Genomic DNA, 26,014 nt, shown 5'->3' with positions numbered 1-26,014 from the left:
CAGCCTGGGACCTTAACTTTGTATTGGAAAAACTCACTCTACCTCCTTTTGAGCCAGCTGCAAGTGCAGAGTTGAAATTCCTTTCTTGGAAAACAGCCTTCCTTTTAGCCATCACTTCAGCAAGAAGGGTGTCTGAACTACAGGCCCTTATGGCAGTGAAGCCTTTCATCATCTTTCATGCGGACAGGGTGTCCCTCAGGACCAATCCCTCTTTCATGCCAAGGTAGTATCCAGTGTGGCTCTTAATCAGTCCATTCATTTGCCAACCTTCTTTTCTATCCCACAGAACAAAGGGGAACATATACTGCACTCCTTAGACGTGCACAGACAACTTAGATTTTACTTGGACAGGACTAACCTCTCAGGAAATCTGAACAGCTGCTGGTGGCATTTGCTGCAGGGGCAGAGGGATAGGCCATTTCAAAGCAAACCATTTCTAAATGGATAGGCCATTGCATTCATTTCTGCTATAAGCACCATGGAAAACCTATCCCACAGGGGATAAGACCGCATTCAACCAGGGCTGCATCTACCTCTACAGCCTTTCTCAGAGCTGCTTCATGTGATGTAATATATTTACGGTAACACTGGAGTTCAAAATCACAGAAAATTTTTAAAACAACATTACAAGACAGTCTCAAATAAAGAAAGAACAACATCTAAATTAAGTGTTGCTATATTCCTGACTATAGCTAAAAGAATTATACTGTTCCCTAGACTGACTTACTCAGAGCAAGGCAAGTTTGTGGTGAATTGGTCTTCTGACCAGGTCCAAGACAGACTACAGAATACAGGGTCTCTCTCAGGGAGTTCTTAAATTAGTATCTCAAATATCACTGCTGGGATGGCTTGCAGACTGATATTTCTTGTCATCTGACTCTATCCCAGGTTAACCCCCCACTGCTGAAAGCTAGTAGTATTTAGCATCCACCTGTGAAAATACATAAACAATGTTTTTTCTTCAGATCTGTGCAGCTGTTGGAAGTCATGAAACACTTCCACATCTTAAGCCTAGTAAATTCTCCTTCATAACACAGAGAACACACTAGTGTAGACATCCTGTCTCTTGCTGCACTGAAACTGAACAATGTTTTTCGTGATTCACTGTTGCAGTCATCACACTTGGGTTTATCTGCCTGCAGATATCCCTCAGTTGGCCCGAATACCAGGGTCTTGGGATTTCTGCTTCGGATGCTGTCGCCTCTTCCATGAGGTCAGGGGTATAAAACATGCAGCTGATGCCATTACATCAGCTTTTCTTGCCGTGCGGGAGCCCGAATCAGAAGCAGTTCGCAAGTGCCTGTCAGCTGCTACCTGAAATTTTCATTTTTTGAGTTTCAAACCTGAAGTCTTCTAAAGCTAAGTACCCCATTGGGGATTCTTTTTTCTTGCTCTAACCGATGTCAGAAAAGGTTAACAATTGTCTTGCCTGTGGAAAGTAAATGCCTCCCAGAGATTTCGCTCTCGTTCTCTGTATTCCGAAATGGCAAATGGCTTCGGTAAGCCATCCGACTACTGATCTTCCGAAAAAACATAAGGATAAAGACAGAGACGGACCGCATAGGTCCAAAATTGTCAACTACGCTTCTGTTAAGCTAGTCGCCAGTAGACCAGTACTCAGTGAGGTGCCTTCACAACCCCTGATACCCGCTTCTACAGATTCGCAGGCCTCTGCTAAGACCCATTCTGAGTCCGGTATGCTGCGAGATGCTTCTTCGATTATCGAACTTGCGTATGTCTCTACCTTGGATGGATCCGCAGCCGCTGTGCAGGCACCAGCTTCTGAGGGTGTAGTCTGGCCTTCCTATATTCGCATTAAACCGACTAATTTGTTTCAGACTAAAATGACAGAGTTTCTCAGGCCCAGAGTTCGCACTACACCTAGAAAACCAACCAAAGCACATGCTCAAGCTCCCATGCCACAGAAACAAATGCTTAGAATGGCTGAAGACCTTATAACTCTAATTCGGGGAAGCCAGCCTTCCCTCTCTAAAAGACAAATAATTGATTTCCCTTCTGAGTCAACAGACCATGAGTCCAATGACTTTGATCCCTCTGATTACCAGGACATACCCCTATCTACCTATGATGATTCAGATGCAGAGGATTCCATTCCCTCTGCCTCCCCTCCAGAGGACTTTTCTTTTGGTGAAACCTTGCATACCTTTAGAGAGCATTTCTGCTGGGAATGCCAGGACTACACACAGTCCAAAAAGAGACTCAGAATTTTTAGACTTGCCTCCACAGGCCTCTACCTATACCCCCTGTCCTGGATATTGTAGATGTTTTCATGGAATCCTGTCTTACTCCTGATACTTTACCACCAGCTCCTAGAAAGCCTGATGGGTACTACAGGGTACCTGACTCTCACAAATTTCTCCTTAAGAATCCCACTGTAGATCCAGAGACCATTTCCCAGGGACCTAAAGGTTTTAAGGCTACTACAGCGAAAACTCCTACCCTTTCGGACAGGGATTCAAGGGCTTTGGACAGATTGGGCAAGAAGATATATACCTCTTCAACTCTTGCCATCAGGGCTTTAAATTGCCAGTTTCACATGTTGAAGTACCAGCAGCATATTATGGAACTAATTAAACAAAAAATGTTGTTGCTTCCAGATTTTGCAGAAAATAAGGATTTACAAGAGTTAATGCATTCTGCAAACAAGCCAGTAAACATACTTTGCAGTGTGGTTTTGATGCCTTAGAAGCATCTTGCAGGGCTGCTGTCACTGGGTCTCTACTGAGAAGGCATGCCTGGCGGCTGAAGGAACAAATCTTGCCAGACTATGTCCAAGCAAAATTACTGGATGCTCCATTAAACCAGGAACGTTTGCTTGGCACAAAAGCAGAAGAGGTTCTTAAAAAGATGGAGGGAAAAGCTAAATCTATGCAAACTGTTAAAGATTTCTTACAGGTCCAGCCACCTAGATTCAATAGGCATTGACCTTCAAAAAACTGGTCCTTTCCAGTCCCTACCAGGTCTTCTCAGCTCAAACCCAGGGGCAACAGACCACCAAGGCTACAGTCTCAGGGTACACAGAGAGCTAAACAATGGAGTGCCCCCCCCCTCAAAAACAGGTAAGCCACCCCCTTATGGAAAAAATTTCACAGTGACTTTATCATCCTTCCCAGCCATGCCCAAGTACTTGCACCCCTAGGAGGAAAACTCGCCCTGCATGCAAAAAAGTGGATGTCCATTATCCAGGACCGATGGGTCCTAAACATTGTATCCGTGGGATACAGATTTTACTTCCACTCACTGCCAACCCCAAGTGGGTTGCAAGACCTTCCTCCAAACAAGTGGGCAGAGGCTCAAAAGCAAATATTTTCTCTTCTCAATATCAGGGCTATTCAACCTGTTCCAATAGAGCAAAGAGGACAGGGTTCTACTCCAGACTGTTCCTGGTGCCCAGAAAAGAGGGCTCTTGGCGCCCTATCCTGGACCTGTCCATTCTCAACACCTTCCTGGTGGTCTCGAAATTCAAAATGCTTACACTACAACAGCTGCTTCCTATGCTAGCCAAGGACTCCTGGCTAGTCACCCTAGACCTAAAAGAAGCTTATCTGCACATCCCCATAAGGGAATCTTGCAGGCAATATCTACATTTCAGGGCAGGTTCTATGCACTATCAGTTCTCTGCATTTTCCTTTGGCTTATCTACTGCACCCAGGGTATTCACAAAGTGCCTGGCTCCAGCCATTGCATACTGCAGGCAGAGAAAAATTCAAATTTATCCATACTTGGACGATTGCCTGATTCAGGTGGACAGTCTGGAATTGCTACTTTAGCACCTGGCATTTGTAAAGAGACTTCTAACTTCTCTAGGGCACACAATCAGCGAAAAAAATCACATCTGGTGCCCAGCCAAAAGATTATATTCCTGGGAGCAAACTTCAACACAACTTCCCAGATGGCATTCCTTACTCCAGAAAAGCAGGTTTATCTGACAAACTACTTCAAACTAATGGCCACCAGAACCCAGCTATCTGCAAACATAATACTGCAAGCCCTAGGGTTCATGGCCTCATGCATTCTACTAATTCCATATGCAAGACTACATATGAGGAAACTTCAGTGGTACTTAAAAAGTCTCTGGTTTCTCAGGACCTGGAAACAGTTATTCCTGTCATTCCTTGTCTAAGGGCAGAGTTCCTTTGGTGGGCAGAGGCTTGCAACCACAACAAGGGACTGCCGTTCACTCTACCCCTCGCCAACCAAACCCTGACAACAGACGCATCAGACTATGCATGGGGGGCTCACATGGCTGACAAATGCAGTCAAGGCAAATGGAGCCCAGGACAAATTCACCTACATATCAATCAGAAAGAAATGTTAGCTGTACAGAATGCTCTGACAGCCTTCAAATGACAACACCATAGTTATGTGGTACATAAACAAGCAGGGGGGAACTCATTCCTACCCACTCTTCAGGTTAGCCATGGCCCAGTGGAGCACAGCCTTGAGCAACCAAGTGCGCCTGCAAGCTCACTTCCTGATAGGCAAACAAAATTCACTGGCAGACGACTTAAGCAGAAATCTCCTGGACCCACACGAGTGGAAACTGGAACCCAACTCAGTCAAACTTCTAAACCACAGGTGAGGGACACCAGAGGTGGACCTGTTTGCCTTCCCCCCAAAACCATCTATATTGCATCAGAAATCCCCACAGCCAAGCATGGAAAATGGATGCCCTATCCTTTACATGGGAAAACCTCTCAATTTATGCTTTTCCCCTCTGCCCCTCCTCTCAAAAGTACTATTCAAGATCAAACAGGACAAATCAAGTGCAATCCTTATTGCACTGGACTGGCCCCACCAGCACTGGTACGCACTCTTACACAGTCTGGCAGCAGTGCCACCCTGGCACCTACATCAGACCCCCCCTCTCCTTGCTGTCCCAGCAGGAGGGACAGATTTGGCATCCTCAGCTGCAAGCCCTGAACCTTGCAGCCTGGCTTATTCCCTGAGTACACCACCAGCAACCCTCAGCAAACAGGTGCTGGATGTCATCCTTGAGGCCAGAAGGCCTAGTACTAGGAAATCCTATTCAGAAAAATGGAAAAGATACTGTTTTTGGAGCCAGTCTCAAGGAAAGGACACAGACGTGCCCACCTTACCTAAAATCCTAGATTGCCTAGCAGAGCTGCTCCACAAAGGCCTATCCTTCTCTTCTATTAAGATTTATGCCTCAGCCATGTCAGCTCATTATAATACTGATCCACCTCTCTTCTCTCACCCTCTAATCAAACAGTTCCTGACAGGAGCTAACAATTTAAGACCCCCAAGGAGAGCTCCCATCACTGCCTGGGACCTTCTCTTTGTACTAGAGAAGCTCACACTTCCCCCTTTTGAGTCTGATGCTACAGCACAGTTAAAATTCCTCTCTTGGAAAACAGCCTTAGTTCTAGCCATCACTTCAGCAAGAAGAGTATCCGAGTTACAGACAGTAATGGCTGTGGAACTTTCATTATTTTCCATACTGACAGGGTTTCCCTCTGGACTAACCCATCTTTTATGCTCAAGGTGGTATCCAGTGTGGCTCTAAACCAATACATCCATTTACCAACCTTTTTCCCTAATCCTCAGAATAAAGGGGAAAGGATCCTGCACTCTTTGCACGTACACAGACAACTCCGGTTCTACCTTGACAGGACTAAGCCTTTCAGAAAATCTGACCAGCTGCTAGTCAGCTTTGCTACAGGGACAGAGGGCAAGGCCATTCCAAAGCAAACAATTTCCAAATTGATAACACACTGCATCCATTTCTGCTACAAACACCATGGAAAACCTACCCCACAGGGGATCAGAACTCATTCCACTAGGGCTACCTCAACCTCTACAGTATTTCTCAGGGGAGTCCCTACCAGGGACATCCTGGAAGCTGCAACCTGGAGTTCTGTACACACCTTCACCAAGCATTACCACATACTTGTCTTTTCTAAATCCAGAGCTGGATTTGCCACAGCAGTCTTACAAGGCCTGCTAGCCAGCCCTACTATTACTTTACTGCTTCCACCCTTCCTCAGCTTTGGGAATCAACCCGTGTGTGATGACTGCAACAGTGAAACACGAAGAAAATAGTACAGTGTGTACACTTACCATAAATGTAGATATTCGAGTGTATTCACTGTTGCAGTCCTTGTTACCCTCCCTCCAGCCCCCTGACTCTTCTATGCTTTCTACCTATCCTCTTTTTGGCCATATCTTTTGGCTATGGTATTTACTTTTCACTGGAGGTGTTCCACACCATGTAATTGCTTCCTATTTTGGGGGCTGCTGACATCTGGTGCATGAAAAACTGATGTAATGACGTTGGCTGCATGTTTTATACCCCTGACTACCTGACGTCATGGAAGCGGTGACAGCATCTGATGCAGAAATCCCAAGACTCTGGTATTCGGGCCAATTGAGGGCTACCTGCAGGCAGATGACCCAAGTGTGATGACTGCAAAAGTGAATACACTCTAACATCTACATTTATGGTAAGTGTACACAACTGTACTATAACATCTTCTTATAAAGTAATTTAATTTCAGCCATTTTTTCTGAAGTTCTGTATTCCAGTTTCCACTGTTAAAATGTATACATCTGAACAGTTATAATTGTGCAGGTACATTTCTGGTCTATTCCAGTAGGGCATGCTGTGGTTACATTTTAAGCACTTTGCAAAAAAACCTTTTCAACACCCACTTCTGTATCAGCAGTTTGATAATTACACCTGATGCAGTTGTAATACATTTGGTAACACAAGTATCGTATATGAATCATGTTGATATTCACAAGTGGCATATAATTATTTACAAAATTCCAGATAGCTGGTCTGGCAGTATCACCTTTTGTGACTCTAGATTTTAAAACAAATTAGTTTAGTAAAATTCTAAGAAGTGCAGGAGGAACATAAAAATTGAATTATGGAGTAAAGGAAAAAGGAAATAGACTGTGCCTGTGCTTTATGTGAGCTTTTGACACAGATGGGTTCTGGGATAAAGTAGAGTGAATTGAATCAAGTTTGTGGCAGAGGGAGACACTAATCCTTCACCTGTTTTGGGATGAGTGACTCATTGTGTTGCATCAAAAAAGAATTTATGGAAATTTCTTCCAAGTGGAGTATCTTTGTACATAACTATGTTTATCACACTACAACACAACAGCAGATAATTCAAGCAGTGAGAGGTGAAATTCCTGTTCGTACTTTGACATTTGAGTCTAGTATTCTCTTTTGTCTGTAATATGGGTAGTTTTCTACTTCACAGACCATAGTTCACCATGTTTTTGCAGAGTCTATAGCTCACCTTTTGAAAACAGGAAGAGCATATGCATTTATTTAATTTTCTCAGGCAGGAAGACCAGCAATTGTTTCTCATGTTAAATTAGGTAACCTCAATTTCTGTTACAGGTCTCCTGAAAATTTGAAACGGAAATCAGCTGAGGTTGATGGAGCCAGTTCTGCAAAAAAGCAGAGAGTTGCGGATCCTGACAGCAGCATGGAGAGCTCAGAAGAGGAGTCTGCCACGAAAGTTGCACCAGGTGAGTAGGGAAGCTACACTCAAGGACAGATACATTGTCTGAGGCTGGTGAAGAAGTTGGCATCAAGTAAGTAAAGAAGCTATAGTGGGGGAAAAGTGCAATGCCTGGAAAATTATTGGTTTTATGCTGCTCACACTTGGTATGGTTATGTGAGTAGGACAGATAAAACAGCAGCAGGATGCTACCTCTTCCTCTTACAGGCAGTAGAGGAAATGAATCTTCATCTTACATTAATATCACTGTTGACTGAAGTAGGCAATATGTCTGGTTAGCCTGTCCATGTGCCCAACTAACTCCTACTGCTGTCCCACAATTTTCTTCTCTCCCCCCAAACATTCCATAGGTACTTACTAGGTCAGTGATCTACAAGAATCTTCAGAAGCTTAGCCATGCATTCCCAATAAGATTCTAGCCCTAGTATTTTAAGTATGATTAACCTAGAGCCCTTTGTATTAAAAGCAGAGATAGCCTGGTGGTAGGCAGACATCTACATGTTTCCCTTGCCCATACGAGACAAGGGGGGGTGGCATTCCAGGAGTGAACTTGTGGTTTCCCATCTACTCATACAGATCACAGTTCAGTAGAGAAAGAGATTTACTTCTCTTTGCTTAGAGAAGAATACAGTTCCAGAGAAGTGATATTCTCTGAGACGTAGATATCCCACCAATGTGTTCTGTTTAAGTTTTAAAAGATGTTGAGATCTCTTGAGCAGGTGTTTCTGCCACTTTTGTACTTGGTGAATATGTAGTAGTTCTGCAAGGAAGGGATCAGTAGAGGCTCTTGATGCATTTTTACAGGCCCCTTGATGTTTTTTTCCAGTCAGAATGCATGTGGTAGGTATTTAGACAGGTACATACTGAAGCGGGCATTATTAGATTGTATGCAATCTGAAACAGTCTGGCTATATTTCCATGACTCACACTGGTAACATGGCCGTATATATCCACTATCCTCTGTGTAAAGCAGTGCTTCATAAGGTCAACAGTGACTTTAGCTCTCACTGCTGGTAGGTAGTCCCACTTTGATTCATCTTGACTTTTTTCCTATTCCCTCGCAGAAATTCATTATATTATTTTGGATGCCAGGCTTAAATTCAAACAGGTTACATGTGACAGTGGGAGGAAATTCCTCCTTTCCAGGTGGTAATCACTTATCCACCAGACGAGACTCTTTTTTTCCCCCATTCACATACTGTCCAAGAGAGTGATGGAACCAGTTCTTCCTCCTCAGGTGGGAAAAGATTTTTATTAAATGTTTTTTGTTCCAAAGAAATAAATGCTTGGTGACCGTTATGGATCTTGGTTTTTTTTTTTTTTTTTGATAGTGCTCAAGTTCAAAATGCTGTCACCTAACATCCTGATACCGCTTCTTCCTCATTCAAGTTTACTAGTAACTCCAGATTTAAAAGATGCTTATCATATCCTGATCCATCCAGGCTTCAGGCATTTCTTAAGGATGTTCATTGTGTTTCACTGTTGCAGTCATTACTCTTGGGTTATCCTGCTGGCAGGCTACCCTCAGTCGGACAGAATTCCAAAGTCTAGGTCCGGCGTCGGTTGCTGTTGCCTCTTCCCTGACGTCAGTGCGCCAGGGGTATAAAAGATGCAGCCGACGCCATTTTCTTCAGTCTTTCTTGCCGCGCGGTGCCCGAAGCAAAAGCAGTTCGCAAGTGCCGATCGGCCGACTCTTGAGATTTTCAAATCCGAATTTCCGAACTGAAGTCTTCATTAAAGCTATGTACCCCGTTGGGTAAACTTTTTTTCTTGCTCCAGACCGATGTCAGAAAAAGTTAACAATTGTATTTCTTGTGGGAAGCAAATACCTCATAAGGATTTTCACTCTTAACTGTATTCCTTGCCTAGGCCCTGATCACAACGTTGCTAGCTGTCAGTTTTGTGCTAGATTTAACCAATGCACTATCAAGCGTCTGTTCGATTTTGCATTTCATTACTTTAGCCGAAGATTTAATTATATAATGCCGTTGGACCAGCAGACAACCAGAGTTTACAAAAAACACAAGGACAAGGAAAAAAGGATAGGCATCCAAGGTCCAAAACTGATGACGAAGCCTCTGCTAGGCCAGTCGCCGTTTCGCTGGTTCTCAGTGAGGTGCTTTTGCAGCCCCTGGCGCCCGCTACCTCAGAGCCACAGGACACTTCCATCTCCCACGTGGAGCCGACTGGGCTTCTGGAAACTCAAGGTATTGGACACTCTCTGAAATCATTCCCTCAGATGGGTCCGTAGCCGCTGAGCAGGCATCTGCTTCTGAGGGTGTCTTCAGACCTACACAACTATATATTAAGCCATCTTCAGCTTCAAAGACTAAAGCAGCTCTAAAGTCAAAGAAACAAGTACAGAATTCTCCTTCTCAGACTTCCATGCTTAAAAAACAGATGCTCAAAATGGCCAAAGACCTAATTAATTTGATCAGGGGCTCCCATCCCCCTCCCGATAAGAGTCCTAGGCAAGAAAGAGTATGATTCTTCTGATCAGGTTTCTATTTCCTCTGATTCCTCTTCTGAACAGGATTACTCCATGCTTCCCTATGAGGATTCTGATGCTGAAGAATCCATTCCTTCAGCCTCTCCTCCTGAAGATTATTCTTTTGGGGGAAACCCTGCATACCATGAGGGAGCATCTCCACTGGGAGAGCCAAGATTATTCTGAATCTGAGAAAAGGCTCATAGACTTTCAGCTACTTCCTCAGCACAGACCCCTTGCTGTTCCACCTGTCCTGGATATTGTAGATGATGTATTTTCAGAGTCCGGCTTGTGCCCTGACTCTTTACCACCTGCACCTGCTAAGCCAGACAGGTACTACAGAGTCCCGGATTCTCATAAATTCCTATATAAAAACCCCACTGCTAACCCAGAAACTATATCTTAGGGTCCCAAAGGGGTTAAAGCTTCCACTGCAAAAAAACCCTGCCCCCTCTGATAAGGATTCTAGGGCTCTAGACAGATGGGGGAAAAAAGTCTACACTTACCCTGGCTGTAAGGGCTTTAAATTGTCAGTTTCATATGCTTAAATATCAGCAATATTTAATGTCACTGCTTAAACGGAAATTGTTGACAAATACTGAAGGTTCAGAGAACAAGCAATTGCAGGATTTATTGCATGCAGCTGAACAAGTGGGAAAGCATACTTTGCAATGTGGTTGATTCACTGGGGGCCTCTAGCAGGGCTGCTGTTACAGGTTCTGTTATTAGAAGGCATGCTTGGTTAAAGGAACAGAATCTGCCTGATCATGTTAAAGCAAAATTATCAGATGCACCATTACAGCATGATACTTTGTTTGGTACTAAAGCAGAAGAGGTGTTGAAAAAAATGGAGGATAAAGCAAAATCCATGCAGACAGCCAGGGATTTCTTACAGGTGCAGCCACCCAGGTTTAGCAGGAACTGGCCCTCTAAAATTTGTCCTTTCCAGTGTCAGACAGACTACAAAGAGGCAGATAAGGCATCCTTGAGGCAGATCTCAGCCCGAAGGGTCATACAGGCCTAAACAATGGATTGCTCCTACCTCCAAAAGCGGAGAAGACAAATCACAACCTTACAGGAAACCGTCCCAATGACTCCCCTCTACCAGATCCAAGCACTTTTCTTTTGGGAGCCCCCTTAGGGGAAAAACTAGCACTTTTTCATGAAATTGCCAAATGGTTACCGAAGACAAATGGGTCCAGAACATAGGTACCCAAGGCTACAGGTTCCATTTTCACACCCTACCAAGGTCAAAAGGTATGACAGACGTGCCACACAATCAATGGGCAGAGGCACAAAAACAAATTACAGCCCTCATGGACATGAGGGCCATTCAGCAAGTACCACAACAAGAGCTGGGGCAAGGATTTTACTCCAGACTTTTTCTAGTACCCAGAAAGGACAAAACCTGGAGACCAATACTGGACCTGTCAATTTTAAATACGTTTCTGGAAGTTCCAAAATTCAAGATGTTGAATCTACAGCAGCTACTGCCCATGCTGGACAAGAAGGCTTGGCTCGTAACTTTGGACCTAAGAGGCATACCTGCAGGTACCAATCAGACAATCTTGCAGAAGATACCTCAGATTCATAGCTGGATCAATGCATTACCAATTCTCTGCACTGCCCTTTGGCTTATCTACTGCGCCCAGAGTCTTCACAAAATGCCTGGCACCAGTAATTGTGTTTTGCAGACAAAAAGGAATAAAAATATATCCCTACTTGGACGACTGCCTAATTCAAGCAGAGAACAAAGACATTCTTCTGAAGCATATGGCATTTGTAAAAAGATTACTAATTGGCGTAGGGTACAAAAACCAAACGGATGGCCAGACCTACCAAAAACTCAATGGGCGGAGGCATTAAAACAGGTGAGGTCCCTCATGGCTATGAGGGCCATAGAACTGGTTCCAAATTCAGAGACGGGATAAGGCTTTTATTCAAGACTCTTTCTAGTTTCCAGAAAGCAAAATACTTGAAGACCCATCCTGGATCTGTCAGTCTTAAATACTTTCCTAGAGATACCAAAGTTCAAGATGCTTACTCTGCAGCAGGTCCTGCCAATGTTGAGCAAAAATGCATGGATGGTGACATTGGACTTTAAAGGAGGCTTACCTACACATTCCTATCAGACAGGAGTGCAGAAGATACCTCAGGTTCAGGGCAGGCTCGAAACATTACCAATTCTCTGCGCTGCCCTTTGGCTTGTCTACTGTGCCCAGGGTCTTTACCAAGTGCCTGGCACCAGTAGTAGCTTACTGCAGACTCAAGGGAATTCAAATTTACCCTTATCTGGACGACTGCCTTATTCAAGCAGACAGCAAGGACATCTTACTCCAGCTCCTGGAATTTGTTCAGAATCTACTCAAGTGCCTGGGATTCACTGTGAACGTAAAAAAGTCAAATTTGGCACCCACTCAACAGATAACTTTCCTGGGTGCTCTTTAAGCACTACAACCCAGATGGCATTCCTGACGCCAGAAAAACAACTACAGCTGGCTTCAACTTTCAAAAGCCTGGCGTTAATGTCTCAGCTAACTGCAAGGAAATTCCTGCAGGCTTTGGGTTACATGGCTTTCTGCATCCTACTCATACCATATGCAAAACTGCATACGAGGAAGATACGATGGTACCTAAAAAGCGTATGGTCCCAGCATTGTCACAGTCTGGAAACAGTGATTGCTGTCTTGCCTTGCCTTCAAAAGGAATTTCAATGGTGGGCCACGGCATGTCTTCGAAACAAAGGGAAAGCCTTCAGTCTACCTCCAGCCAACCAAGTGATAACCACGGACACCTCAGATTATGCATGGGGAGCCCACTTGCAGGGGAAAGGCCTGCAAGGTTTTTGGACAGAGGATCAGAAGCATCTACATATCAATTTAAGAGATGTTAGCTGTACAGAATGCCCTCTTGGCTTTCAGGGATCTTTTACAGCCAGGGCAGCTACTGATATGGACAGACAACACCACAGTTAGGTGGTACATAAACAAGCAAGGGGGTTCACACTCCTACTCCCTTTGCAGACTAGCCATGACTCTATGGAACACAGCACTAGCTTGCAAAGTGGATCTACAAGCTCAATTCCTGCCAGGGAAACAAAGCACTCTCTGGCAGACAGCCTGAGCAGGAATCTGTCAGACTCACACAAGTGGATGCTAGACACCCAAATATTCAAGATGATTACAGAAGCCTGGGGTTGCCCGGACATAGATCTATTTGCATCTCCCCACAACTACCAGTTAGAGACTTTTTGCACAAGGACATATCACAAGCTAGCATGGAAAGTGGATGCTCTCTCATTCAGTTGGAAGAACCTCTCGGAGTATGCCTTCCCACCACTTCCTCTTCTACCAAGGGTGTTATTAAAAATAAAACTGGACAAACCAAAGATGATCTTACTAGCCCCGAATTGGCCTCGACAATTTTGGTACTCAACACTGATAAATCTATCCCAGGAACCTCCTTGGATTCTACCTCGGATTCCAAATCTTTTGTCTCAACATCAGGGCCAGGTCCTGCACTCTCGTATCAAAACTCTCAGCCTGGCAGCCTGGCGTATTCAGGGTCTATAATTAATCCTACCCTTACCAAACAGGTTATGGATGTCATCTTAGAAGCCAGAAGGCCTAGCACTAGGAAATCTTATGCAGGTAAATGGAAGAGATTTTGCACCTGGATGCAGGCTCAGGAATCTGATCCTCACATTCCAAATATTCCATTGATTTTACATTACCTAACATATATGTTGCATAAGGGTTTATCGTTTTCTTCCATAAAAATACATGGCTCAGCAATCTCTGCACATTATAATACAGATCCTCCAATTTTTTACATCCACTTCTAAAACAATATCTCAGAGGAGCAAAGAATTTAAGACCCCCTAGGACTCCACCCATTCCTGCTTGGGACCTCAATTATGTACTGGAAAAGCTTACTCTGCCACCTTTTGAGCCTGTTGCCACATCCGATATAAAGTATTTATCATGGAAGACTGTTATCCTACTGGCTTTAACTTCAGCCAGGAATGTCTCGGAGTTACAAGCACTCATGGCTGTGGAACCTTACAATATTTTTCATCAAGACAGGGTTTCTTTGAGGACTAACCCTACTTTCATGCCTAAAGTGGTTTCAAACCAAACTATTCACCTGCCAACTTTTTTCCCTAATCCACAAAATAAGGGGGAGAGGATCTTGCATTCTTTGGACATACACAGGCAGCTTCGCTTTTACCTGGACAGGCAGCTTCGCTTTTACCTGGACAGAACCAAGGATATCAGGAAAACAGAACTGTTTGTTTCTTATGCAGCAAATTCCCAAGGCAAAGCTATTTCAAAACAGGCCATTTCTAAATGGATTGCTCATGGAATCAGATTTTGTTACTCTCATCCTGGAAAGCAAATCCCTGGAAAAATTAGGACTCCCTCTACCAGAGCTGCTGCTACTTCAGCTGCCTTTCTCAGAGGAGTACCTACCAAGGATATTTTGGAAGCTGCAACTTGGAGTTCAGTGCATACTTTCTCTAAGCACTATAATCTCCCTCTTTATTCTAAATATAGGTCAGGCTTTGCTTCTGCAGTCTTGCAGGGCCTTCTAGCCGCCCCTCCTACTCTATAACCACCACCCTTTATCTCCGCTTTGGGATTCAACCCTACATTGATGACTGCAACAATGAAACACGATGAACATAGAACAGTTGTGTACACTTACCATAAATGTAGATGTTTGAGTGTCTTCACTGTTGCAGTCTGGGTTACCCACCCTCCTGTCCCCTCTTATACTTTTATTGGTGTGGTTTCCTGCTTCACCCTTCTTCTGAGGTGTATTTTCTACAGGGTATGGGGTTTGTTGTATGTTACATTTTTGTTTTACTTTTAGCCTTTATTTTTGGGTACCTGACATCTGGGGCAAGAAAAACTGGAGAACATGGCGTCGGCTGGGAGCTTTGTACCCCTGGCGCACTGACGTCAGGGAGGATGAGTACACAGCCGACGCCGGACCCAGACTTTGGGATTCTGGCCGACCGAGGGCTGCCTGCCAGCAGGAAGAACCCTACAGTGATGACTGCAACAGTGAAGACACTCTAACATCTATATTTATGGTAAGTGTACACAACTGTACTTTTCTCTGAGGACAAACCCTACATTTATGCCTAAGGTGATGTCCAGTGTGGCCCTTAACCAAACCCATTCACTTGCCAACCTTTTATCCTAATCCACAGAACAAGAGTGAGAAAATTCTGCATTCTTTGCACATACACAAGCAGTTACGTTTCTACTTGGACAGAACTAAAGCTTTCAGAAAGACTGAGCAACCTTTAGTGTCATATGCTGCAGGATCACAAGGAAAGGCTATCTCAAAACAGACCATTTCTAAATGGATAGGCCATTGCATCCGTTTCTGCTATTTTCAACATGGCAAATCAGTGCCTAAGGGCATTAGGCCTCATTCCACCAGAGCAGCAGCCACTTAAGCAGCCTTCCTCAGAGTACCAACCAAAGATGTCTTAGAGGCTGCAACTTGGAGTTCAGTGCACACCTTCACAAAGCACTACCACTTGCCTCTTTAAGTCCAGAGCAGGCTTTGCCACTGCAGTTCTGTAGGGCCTTATAGCCTCTCCTAATCCTATTTAGCCCAGCCACCCTTCCTCAGCTTTGGGATTCAACCCAAGAGTAATGACTGCAACAGTGAAACACGATGAACATAGTACAGTTGTGTGCCTACCATAAATGTAGATGTTCGAGTGTATTCACTGTTGCAGTCCAGGTTACCCACCCACCATCCCCCTTTTCTTTGCTGGGACTTAACTGCACTTCTCTATCCTATACAACATATTTGGTGTATTTGCTTGTAGATGAAGGCAATGTTATTTTTGTGCATGCATTTTTATTGGCATATTTTACAGCCTACCAATTTGAGGGCACCTGACATCTTGGGCAAGAAAAACTGAAGAAAATGGCATCGGCTACATCTTTTATACCCCTGGCGCACTGACGTCAGGGAAGAGGCAACAGACTCCGGACCTAGACTTTGGAATTCTGGCCGACTGAGGGTAGCCTGCCGGCAGGATAACCCAAGAGTAATGACTGCAACAGTGAATACACTTGAACATCTACATTTATGGTAGGTACACAACTGTACTTTCTACTGTGCCCAGGGTCTTCACAAAGTGCCTGGCACCAGTAATTGCATACTGCAGACAGAGGAATACAAATATATCCTTACTTGGATGACTGCCTCATTCAAGCAGAGAACAAGGACATTCTACTACAGCATCTGGCGTTTGTAAAGAGATTACTGCACAGTCAGCGAACAGAAATCAAAACTAGTACCCTCTCAAGAGATAATATTCCTGGGTGCAAGCTTAAATACAACTGCCCAGATGGCTTATCTCATGCCAGACAAACAAAGGCAACTAACTACCTATTTCAAACTGTTGGCAACAAAGGCCCAGTTGTCTGCAAGAAAAATTCTGCAGGTTTTGGGCTTCATGGCATCCTGCATTCTACTAAATCCATATGCAAGACTGCATATGAGGAAACTTCAGTGGTACCTAAAAAGTGTTTGGACTCAACATTGGCGTTTCTTAAGGTTCTGTGTCTGGATCACATTATCAGTTTTCTGCCTTATTATTTGGACTGTCCACTGCACCAGGTTTGTTCAACGTCTAGTTCCAGTTCTAGCTCATTGCAGGCTAATAGGTATCCATATTTAGACAATTTCCTTATCTTTGCAAAGTCTTTTTTAAAGTGTCATGAGAGATCACTTGCACAACCTGGGATTCCAAGAGAACATTCATAAGCCTTTTTGAAGCCTTCCTTTAGGATTGTGTTTCTGAGTCTCAGCTAGACGCCTCTGTTCGTAGAGCTTTTGTTCAACTGGAAAAATAGATCTAGATCTATTTCTAAGGTTTTCCATTCAGACTTCAGTCACTGTGATGGAATACCTCAAAATTTTGGGTCTCATGGGATTTGTAATTCATACTACTGGGCAAGACTACACATGAGAAAGATGAAATGGTTATCTGACGTCTCTCTCTGGTCACAACACCACATATTTTTTGCTTTCAAACCCCAATAGTAGGGTCTGTCAGAAGGGAAATCTGCAAATGTCTTCAAATCCAGATTTCCCCCTCCCTCTCTTTTTTCAAAGCAGACATTCGCCATAGATGCCAGTGACATTGCAGTTTCAGGAAGGGGTAAAAGTGCAAGGTGTGTGGGACACAAAGAACAGATGCATTCACGTAAATATAAAAGTGATGCTTGCCCTGATCAAAGGACTTAACTCTCCGAATCATTATTGATCCCCTGGACCTTTTCAGGTTATTACAGAGAGTACTACAGTAATGATCAGCAAGCAAGAAGGAACCAGGTTGTACCCCCTTTGCACACTTGCCATTCAGGATTGGGATGTAGCTTCACAGCACAGTCTCGCTTTACAGGCATCCTACATTCCATCAAAAAAAAAATGCGTCAGACAACCTAAGCAGAACAAGGGCAGACCCTCATAAATGGAAACAAGATAAAGGGGGTCTCCATCTATGGGAGAGTTCCTGAAGTAGATCTGTTTGCCTCCTCTCTGAACAATCAGCTGGCAAGATTCTTTTTCATGACTTTATGTAAGAAGGCCTGGGAAATCGATGTCCTTTCCTTTCCTTGGATAGGAATATTCCTGTATGCTTTTTCCACCCTTTTCACTGATATCTAGGTTAATTTTGAAAATTCAGATGGAAGCCCCCAAGATCATTGTAGTGACTTCCTTATGACCCAGGCAACAGTGGTTCTCCCTTCTTTTGGACATGGCCAGAGGCAGTTATCACAAGCTTCATCACAGAGTGGATCTACTTCCACAAGATCAGGGGTGTTTGATATAACCCTCCGCAATCAACTTCAGTTGACAGACTGGATGATGGTGTCTTAATTCCCTTTAGGCACCTGTTTAATGAGGAGGTGCAGCAGGTATTAATGGAGGTAGAAACCTGCTAATAGTAAATCATTTATTAGCAAATGGAAAAGGTTTTGTAGTTGGTGCCATCAACATAACCAGTACCCATTCATGGCTAGGGTTTCTCTGTTTTAATATTTGTGTGTTACTATTCTATGGCCTGTGTTACTCATTTGGCCGCCATTTCAGCATAGCCGCCCTTGGTGCATCCTCTTTCCATGCATTATCATTTTAAAATGTTTTTGAAAGGAGGTTTGCTTGAGGGCCTACACACACACACACACACACACACACACACACACACACACACACACACACACACACACACACACACACACACACACACACACACACACACACACACAGTAGCCCCTCCTCAGGACTTAATTTATTGTTAGATAGGCTAGCACTTGCTTCATTTGAACCAGATACCCCGACTGACTTCAGTTTCTTAAAATGGAAAATAGTTTTGCTGTTAGCCTCCTTGCAGAGGTCAGAGCAATTTGAGTTGCAAACTCCTATGATGAGTCAACCCTACCTCATTTTCCACAGCGACAGGGTTTCTTTGAGAAATAATGCTTCTTTTATGCGTAAAGTGGTATCCAAGTTTACTTTAAGCCAAACTATTCATCTCCGCAATTTCTTTCCTGAACCTAAAGTGAGGTAGAAAGGATGCTTCATATCTTGAGTGTCCACAGACAACTCTGGTACTATCTTGACAGAACTGAGTCTTTTAGATCTTCAGATTGATTGTTTATTTCTTGTGAATGGACAACCTGTGTCAGCAGACTATTTTCAAATGGTTGTCCAAGGCTGTTACTTTTTGTTGTACTCACCACAACAAAACTGTTCCATACCTTTGTTTCATCTATGGCTTTTGGAAAGAGTTGAATTCCACAACTATTCTAGAAGAAGCAGCTTGGTCCTTTGTAGATATTTTTACAAAGTACTATAAGCTTGATTCCTTCTCTATGTGTAGATCAGGCTTTGCTAGGACCATTCTCTAGGGACTCCTGCACTCGTCTCCTTCCACTTCTCAAAATGCGTAAGTTGTGGTATACTCGTATAGCTTAGGCTACAGCAGCAGTGATTAATATGAAGAACATAGCACAGTTTTATCTGTTCCCTCCCTCCATCCCCCTTATTTGCTGAGTTGTTTTGCCAGGTTGCGGACTTTTTTTGTTTCTAGCATTGTCTTTTTCAGGTCTCAGCCTCCCCCTGGTTGTTGGCAAAAAATCTTTGAAGGGCTTGGCACCCAAACTGATATTTTTAGTGAGCTCAGGCTGACTAACTGTATGGGTGCAAGGAAGGTACCCTGAGGTTTGGAAGCTGGCCAGCTGTTATATCCTTGCAGGATATTACCCATATAGCTTAGGTTACAACAGTGATCATTCAAATATCTGTTATGTTACGGGAAGTTGCTGGTAAAAATACTCACTTGGATGATGCTGTGTGCATACAAGTGATAAATTTTATCTGGGCTTTTAGTGTTCCATTTTATAGTAGGAGTTGGCAGATTTTATATCTTTAGCCTAATGTTCCAGAATAATCATTGTAATTTTAGGTAATGTTCTTGTTTGTTCAACACCTTTACTAGTCTTTTTCTTTAACACCTAGTGTTTTTTTTGTAGTGAAGGATGAAAAGTTGATATCTGATGCTTCTTTCCCTGGGCTACATATGAACCACCATATTCATTCAAAGAAATTGCCAAACACCCATAGTTCCCCTCAAAGGATCAGGGATTGACTAATGTATATTTTTGCTATCTAAGAAAATATTACTGAGTTTTAAAACTAAAATGCAGAAACTCAATCAAAGAAATACAGACAGCACAGTGGTGCAGCGGTAGCGTTGTTGCCTCACAGCAAGAAGTTCTCCGGTTTTATTCTTGGCTGGGGTGCCTTCTTTGCAGAGTCTGCATGTCCTACCTGCGTTCGTGTGGGTTTCCTCCGGGTGCTCTGGTTTCCTCCCACATCACAAAGACATGCATCTGGAGCGTTCCTCCCTGAGCCACCACTAAAAATTGGCTTCATTCCAAGTCGGACTTTCCTGGTAAACAAATGTTAAGTAAATAAAATAAAATACAGACACTACATAGCCGCACTGCAGTTAATGAAAATTTAGGACTTTATTTAATTTAAAATGCCATGTCAATTCTTGTTTTCTGAAGAACTGTTCCTATATTATCTCCTCTAACTTAATCAGTGTTCTAAAGCATAAAACAAAAAACATTCTAGTATGTACCACAAACTTGAAATGTCTCTCTAAAGCTTTGTTTCCATTGATAATTTTAATTGTATCTTTTTAACTACTCTTCTTTTAACATTCTGCTGTTCCCAATATAAAAAGCCCCACTCATGTCACATAAAATATAAACTACATTTTTATTGGTACAGCTGTATTTAATTGCCTCATGAAAAGAAATATCTGTTTGAAATGAAAAAGGTTGAAGTACTAATTACAAACCCACTCTGTTAACATACCCCACAGGGAAAAGATCCATGTGTCTTAGACTTTTGGACTATACCAGCAGATGCTATGCAGTATTGTATTGCAGTAGGTTGTACAAATACAAATCCCAATACACAAGTGTCTGTGTGTGAGTGACTGAGTGTTGGTAGCAGAAGTACCACCCTAGCCACTTCAGCTGATCCAGTGTCTGATCTGAGCATTTAATACGGCACAAAAGTTTTACCAGGGGATGCTATTGGATGGGTCCTTGGGGGTTTAGCTCTTGTAAAGACAGATATTCCTATCCTTGTCAATCGTAGAGGATAACTGTTAAGGAAAAACAAAAAGTTAATCATTGTTTATCTGAAGTCATGGTATCTAAAAGAAAAGATGATTTTCTTACTTTATCGAAGAAGTTATTGCAGACAGTCTATGCTGGCAACACAGCCTTCATTACCTGTTTGAGTCAGTCCATATATCACAGAGGAAGACAATTTAGACGTTTCATCTTCTACAGAATCTCTAGTCTAGTGCTCTGATGCTGAGGAAAACTGTCCCTTATAACCTTCTTGGGAGGTTATTTTCTTTTCTCAGATTGCTGCCAGGGTGAATGAGGTGTTATGGGAACAGATGGATGTTCCTTTTAAATACAGATTTGTTTGTGTTGCAAGTGGATTTATGTAATTGTATACCTATTACTCATCTAGTTCTAGCCTTGGAGGAGACATGATTGCTACCTATAAAATAACCCTTACTTACAACCTTCCATCCCCAAAAAAAGAAGATAGGCTTTACAAAGTTTCTCAAATTGACTAGTGCTTATTTTTTTTCTTAGTTCTGACTCTGCAGCAAGCTTGTCCACCATGCTAGCAGGTAACAAGGTACTGGAATCATCCCAGCCTTTCCATATAGATAATGAAGGGAAGATGTTGGGACAGATTTGCTACAATCTTTTCTTCTTCTTCCAGTTTGGCATGTTAAATTCTTATCAGATGAATATATTGAAGTTTGTACTGTTTTGCGTAGACAGTTTGAGTGATCAAGTTACCATCTCTTTCCGTGAAGGGAGTGCCTGTCCCATTCTTATTGTTTCAGTCATGTCTCTAGTGTCTAAACATGCCTGTAGGATTATGAATGATTGTGGCGATACTGGGTCAAGGGATTTTGATACTGTTTTGGGGATGTATTCCTGGATATGAAATCATAATTTTCTGCTTTAAGTACGAATTGTTTTTGGTTTAAATAAAAGGGCATTATGTTTGGCTCATCTGCTGCTTAGGTTCACAAACAAATTGATGGAGGAAAATTTAATACAGGGAGTTTCTAAGGTTTTTCAGGCGCCCTTTAAAATCTCCCAGATATTCTTTCATGAAACAGAAAGAGATGATAGGAGGGGAACAATAACAATCCTTCCAAAAAATAGAGTAGTAGTCTACACCTTCTGGACAGCTATGCTAGCATTCTTCTTTCTCAGCTCTACCCTGCTGCCCAAGTTCTCAAAACCTGTTTCAACAATCTGCTCTATTCATTCCGGTTTGGCAACATATTGTAACAGACTCATGGGTGTTAAAGGTGGTTCAGGAGGAATGCAGTGTGCCCTGGAGACAAAAACCTCCTTTTGGGGACCCCCCCCCCAATCTTTAACTTGGGTTATTCAACATTTTTTACCTAGGAGTCCCAGAACCACTGCCATTAAATCAAAGGGGCAAAGACTTCTATTCCAGAGTGTTTCTTTTACCAAAGAAAGAGCCTTCTTGGAGAACAGTTTATTTCCTTCCTATATTACAGTGTGGAATTTTACAGAATTCAAGATATTGACCCTTCAGATTGTGTTACCTCTTAATCCGCACGGAAGCTGTATGAAATAAGGGGATCTTAAAGACATATTGTTTCAAAGTGTTTACAAACTGTCTAGCTCCAGTCATTGCGTTGAACAAACTGAATGGCATTCACCTGTTTCCTTACTGGGAGGACTTGTTTATCTTTGTAAAAACTTCCTCCAGATGTCAAGACTGTCCTTATTGGGAGGACTTGTTTATCTTTGTAGAAACTTCCTCCAGATGTCAAGACTGTTTAACATGGGTTTCAAGTCTTTTGACTTATCCTGGATACCAGATAAACATTCACCAAATCCTCTTCAACCCTGTCGCACAAGTTTGTCTTTCTAGGATGTCTTGTAGACACTACTCAGCAAAAGTTCTTGACCCAGGGAATGATGGATTTCAAAGTTGGAAACTTTTGAGAGTCTCTCAACTCTGTTTGACTTCAGCCAAAGAGTTTTCAGGATTCTGAGATTCATTGCATCTATGAGTCTCATGATTCCTCTTGCCAGGTTGCACATAAGAAAGACGACTGTATATTAAAAACACATGAGAATAAAACTTGCATCTTCTGGATTTTCAGGTGCCTATCTTGGGCTTTTTAATGAAAGGAACTGCAGTGGTGGAGATTGCTTATATAGGCAAATACAGGTCTCCCTTTTTCTCATCAACCTCCAAGTCGTAACTACAAACACCTCAGGTTTTCCTTGCAGAGCAGTTCCTTTGAGAGTAAAGGTGCAAAGTCTGTGGGATTCTTCAGATGGACCAAAGTACATAATTTTAAAAGGGATGCAGGCTGTGATCCATACCTTTTAATATTTTCATCTGTGGTCCCCTGATTATAGCCAACACCACAGTGATGTGGCACATCAACTAGCAAGGGGGAAGATCGCACTGGCTATGACTGTTTGAAAGTTAGCTCTTCAGCATTCTTTACCCCTCCAAGCAAAAATTTGCATGGGAGTGTTTCCTTATGCATTTCCAGCCTTTTCACAGATGTCCAGCATAATTCAGAAGGTTTAGAAGAACTCCAGAAAATATGTTGAATTCCTTCTGGTTCAGCCAATATTGCTTTTTCCGTTTTATGGAATTTGCCAAGGGCAGTTGTCACACAGCTCCCCACTTACTGGATCTTACACTACCCAGTCTAAAATATCTTCACTTGTCTGCCTGGATTCTGAAGTTCTGACATCTTTTAGGCATCTCTTTTTAGAGGATGTGCAGCAATTACTAAAGGAGTCAAGAAATCCTGCTTCTAGAAAAATCTTATGTTAACATGTGGAGAAATGTTTTAGTTGGTGCCTTACTCAGTAACCACAACCCTGTCTTGGGATTGTACCACTGGTGCTCAAATATTTGTGCGAGTTGCTAGCCTCTGACGTTTGTACTGCTTTATCAAGTTTCAAGTTTGTCCCATGACTACAATAAAGTCTTTTTGGTTTGCAGGCTTTGATCCTTTTCCTGCTACTAGTTTTAGTACAGTGTGTTTAGTTTCCAAAGCATCAATTCCACTAGGGGGGCTTTTTTCTTTTGATTCAAATTTTTTGGGTTTTCCCTTCAGACTGTTTTGTTGGTTTCATCTTGCGGCCATTTCAGTATGTCTACCCATAGAGTCTTCTCTTTCTTCAGTGTTTTATTTATTTTTTTTAATTAATAAAACAATTTCTGAAGGGTGTGTTTCACCCGAGATCACCTTGCCAAACAGGTTGCTTCTTCCTGGACTCTTAATTTTCTGCTGGAAAAGTTAACCATATCTCAGTTAAACCTGCACTTCAGGCAAATGCAAGGTTCATTGCATGAAAAACTGATCTTCACATTGCTCTGACATCTGCAAGGTGAGTGTCTGAGTTGCAAGCTCTGTTGGTATGTGAATCTTATCAGGTCTGCTGTTGGGATAGGGTGTCAGTAAGAACAAAACCACATTCATGTCCAAAGTTGTTTCAGAGTTTTCTTTGAATCACATCATCAATTCCCCATTGTTCTATCCTAACCCTCAGAACCAGGGAGAAAGGATTCTACACACTCTGGGCATGCATAGGCAGTGCAGGTAGTATCTTGATGTAGTCAAGTCCTTTAGAAAACCTAATCGGCTATTTATTTCATATGTTGGGACTAAGAAAGGACAGCCTCTGTCAAACAGACTATTTCCAGTTGGTTGTCCTTTGCTTTTGCCATTTGTTATACTTACCATGGTAAACCAGTTCCAGGCAGTATCAAGATGCACTCTGTAAGGGCTTTGACTTCTTTGATGGCATGATGGAAAGGGGTGGATTTTAGAAGCTTTTTAGAGCTAGCTACGTTGTTCTCTCTATGTACCTTTTACAAAGCATTACGAAATGGATTCCTTTTCTGCTTTCTGGACTGGCTTTGCTAAGACCATTCTCCAGAAGCTGCTGTATCCATATACTTTCCCTTCCTGTGTTGGATAGGTAATAAACCCATATAGCTTAAAGCTACTGCAGCAGTGGGAATGATGAAAATAGTATAGTCGTGTAAGTTGCACTTACCCATAACAGTACATGTGCAAATTCCACACTGCAGCAGTAGCCACACCCACCATCCCTTAATAGTACATATAGTTGATGTTGGAAAATAGTTTGGTGGTAATTTTTTTGTTTTAGTTCAGGATGAGTAAACTGGATCTTAACTTTTAGGCAACAAAGTCCTGAAGATTATCCAGTCTGACTTCTGATTTTTCCTTTTTCAAGGCTGACTAGTCAGCAGTCATAGTGGAAGTGAGGAAGGGAGACAGCAGTTTTTGGAAGATGGCTGAATGTGGAAAGACACAGTCCATGTAGCCTAAAGCCTACTGTGGCAGTATGTAATTTGAATATCTTCTGTTATGAATAAGTGCAATTTACATAACTGTACTGTCTCTATGTAAATTGAATAAGCCCCTTGGATATAAATGTATGCATTTTATATTTTGTGAAGCTGTGTTTGTATCTAAGAGCATATGTAAATAGATTGTACTTACACACCCTTCAGTACCTGTAGATGTGTGTGTCCATCAGAATATGTTGGGGCTCATCTTATGCATTCATTTTGTAAGTAATAAAATGCATATGTATGGGCTAGCTTTTGTACATCTTTTACAAATACAAAGCTTCAGATTTGTGTGAGGGAGCACCTTTTATCCTAATTGTACAAATAACGACATGAATGTTTTCTGTTGAATACCTTGTGTGTGGATCATACAAGTACCAAGCTGTGTATGTGCTGGAGAGGCCCCTTGTTTATACTTCAGTGTGTTGTGTGCACCATATGTTTGGATTGTACAAATATCACATGGTTTGTTTTATGGGAACACATTGTATAAAGGTTTCCCATAACTTAAGCTCCCATAGACTTCTTTATGATATTGCAGGACTCAAGCCATCCTCTGGGAGCACGATAAGTTCCAAGCCAGCTGCAGTTGCTAAGAGCAGTGAAGATAGTGACGAAGATTCAAGTGAAGATGAGTCTTCTGAAGAGGAAGATAAAAAGTCAAAAGGGCAGGTTGGTATCTGCTGTAGAATATTGAAATGTTGAATTACTTTTGTTGCAACCCAGTGTACTCTGACTGCCTTAGTTAAATTTTGGAAAAGATGTTTCAGTCAGACTTTTCTCTTCAGTTTAAAAGAAGTGTAGAATACTTGGAGATAGCCATTTATAGTAAAGGTCACTGTCATTCAGGAAATGCATGTTAATGACATCTTGTTGACGCACTCATTGATTTTTTTTTTGTGTTGCGTAATCTTATGGCAACAGAAAACTGGTTATTACAAATGCCAGGAATGTGATGTACACA

At 42.5% G+C, this 26,014-nt stretch overlaps 1 protein-coding gene across 1 annotated transcript in view; it reads left to right on the top strand.

The window, feature by feature from the left end:
• The window catches only part of LOC122800498 (nucleolar and coiled-body phosphoprotein 1-like), a 300,585-nt gene that overhangs the window by 103,585 nt on the left and 170,986 nt on the right, over positions 1-26,014 (top strand). The window contains exons 3-4 of the mRNA XM_044069937.1: positions 7,400-7,530; positions 25,592-25,722. Coding sequence (XP_043925872.1) covers positions 7,400-7,530; positions 25,592-25,722 — 262 coding nt within the window. The remainder of the gene's footprint in view (positions 1-7,399; positions 7,531-25,591; positions 25,723-26,014) is intronic.

Source organism: Protopterus annectens, chromosome 4.part0 (assembly GCF_019279795.1).
Source record: "Protopterus annectens isolate FY-2018-M chromosome 4.part0, PAN1.0, whole genome shotgun sequence".
NCBI lineage: Eukaryota > Metazoa > Chordata > Ceratodontiformes > Protopteridae > Protopterus > Protopterus annectens.
This window is presented reverse-complemented; position numbering and strand designations above follow the sequence as displayed.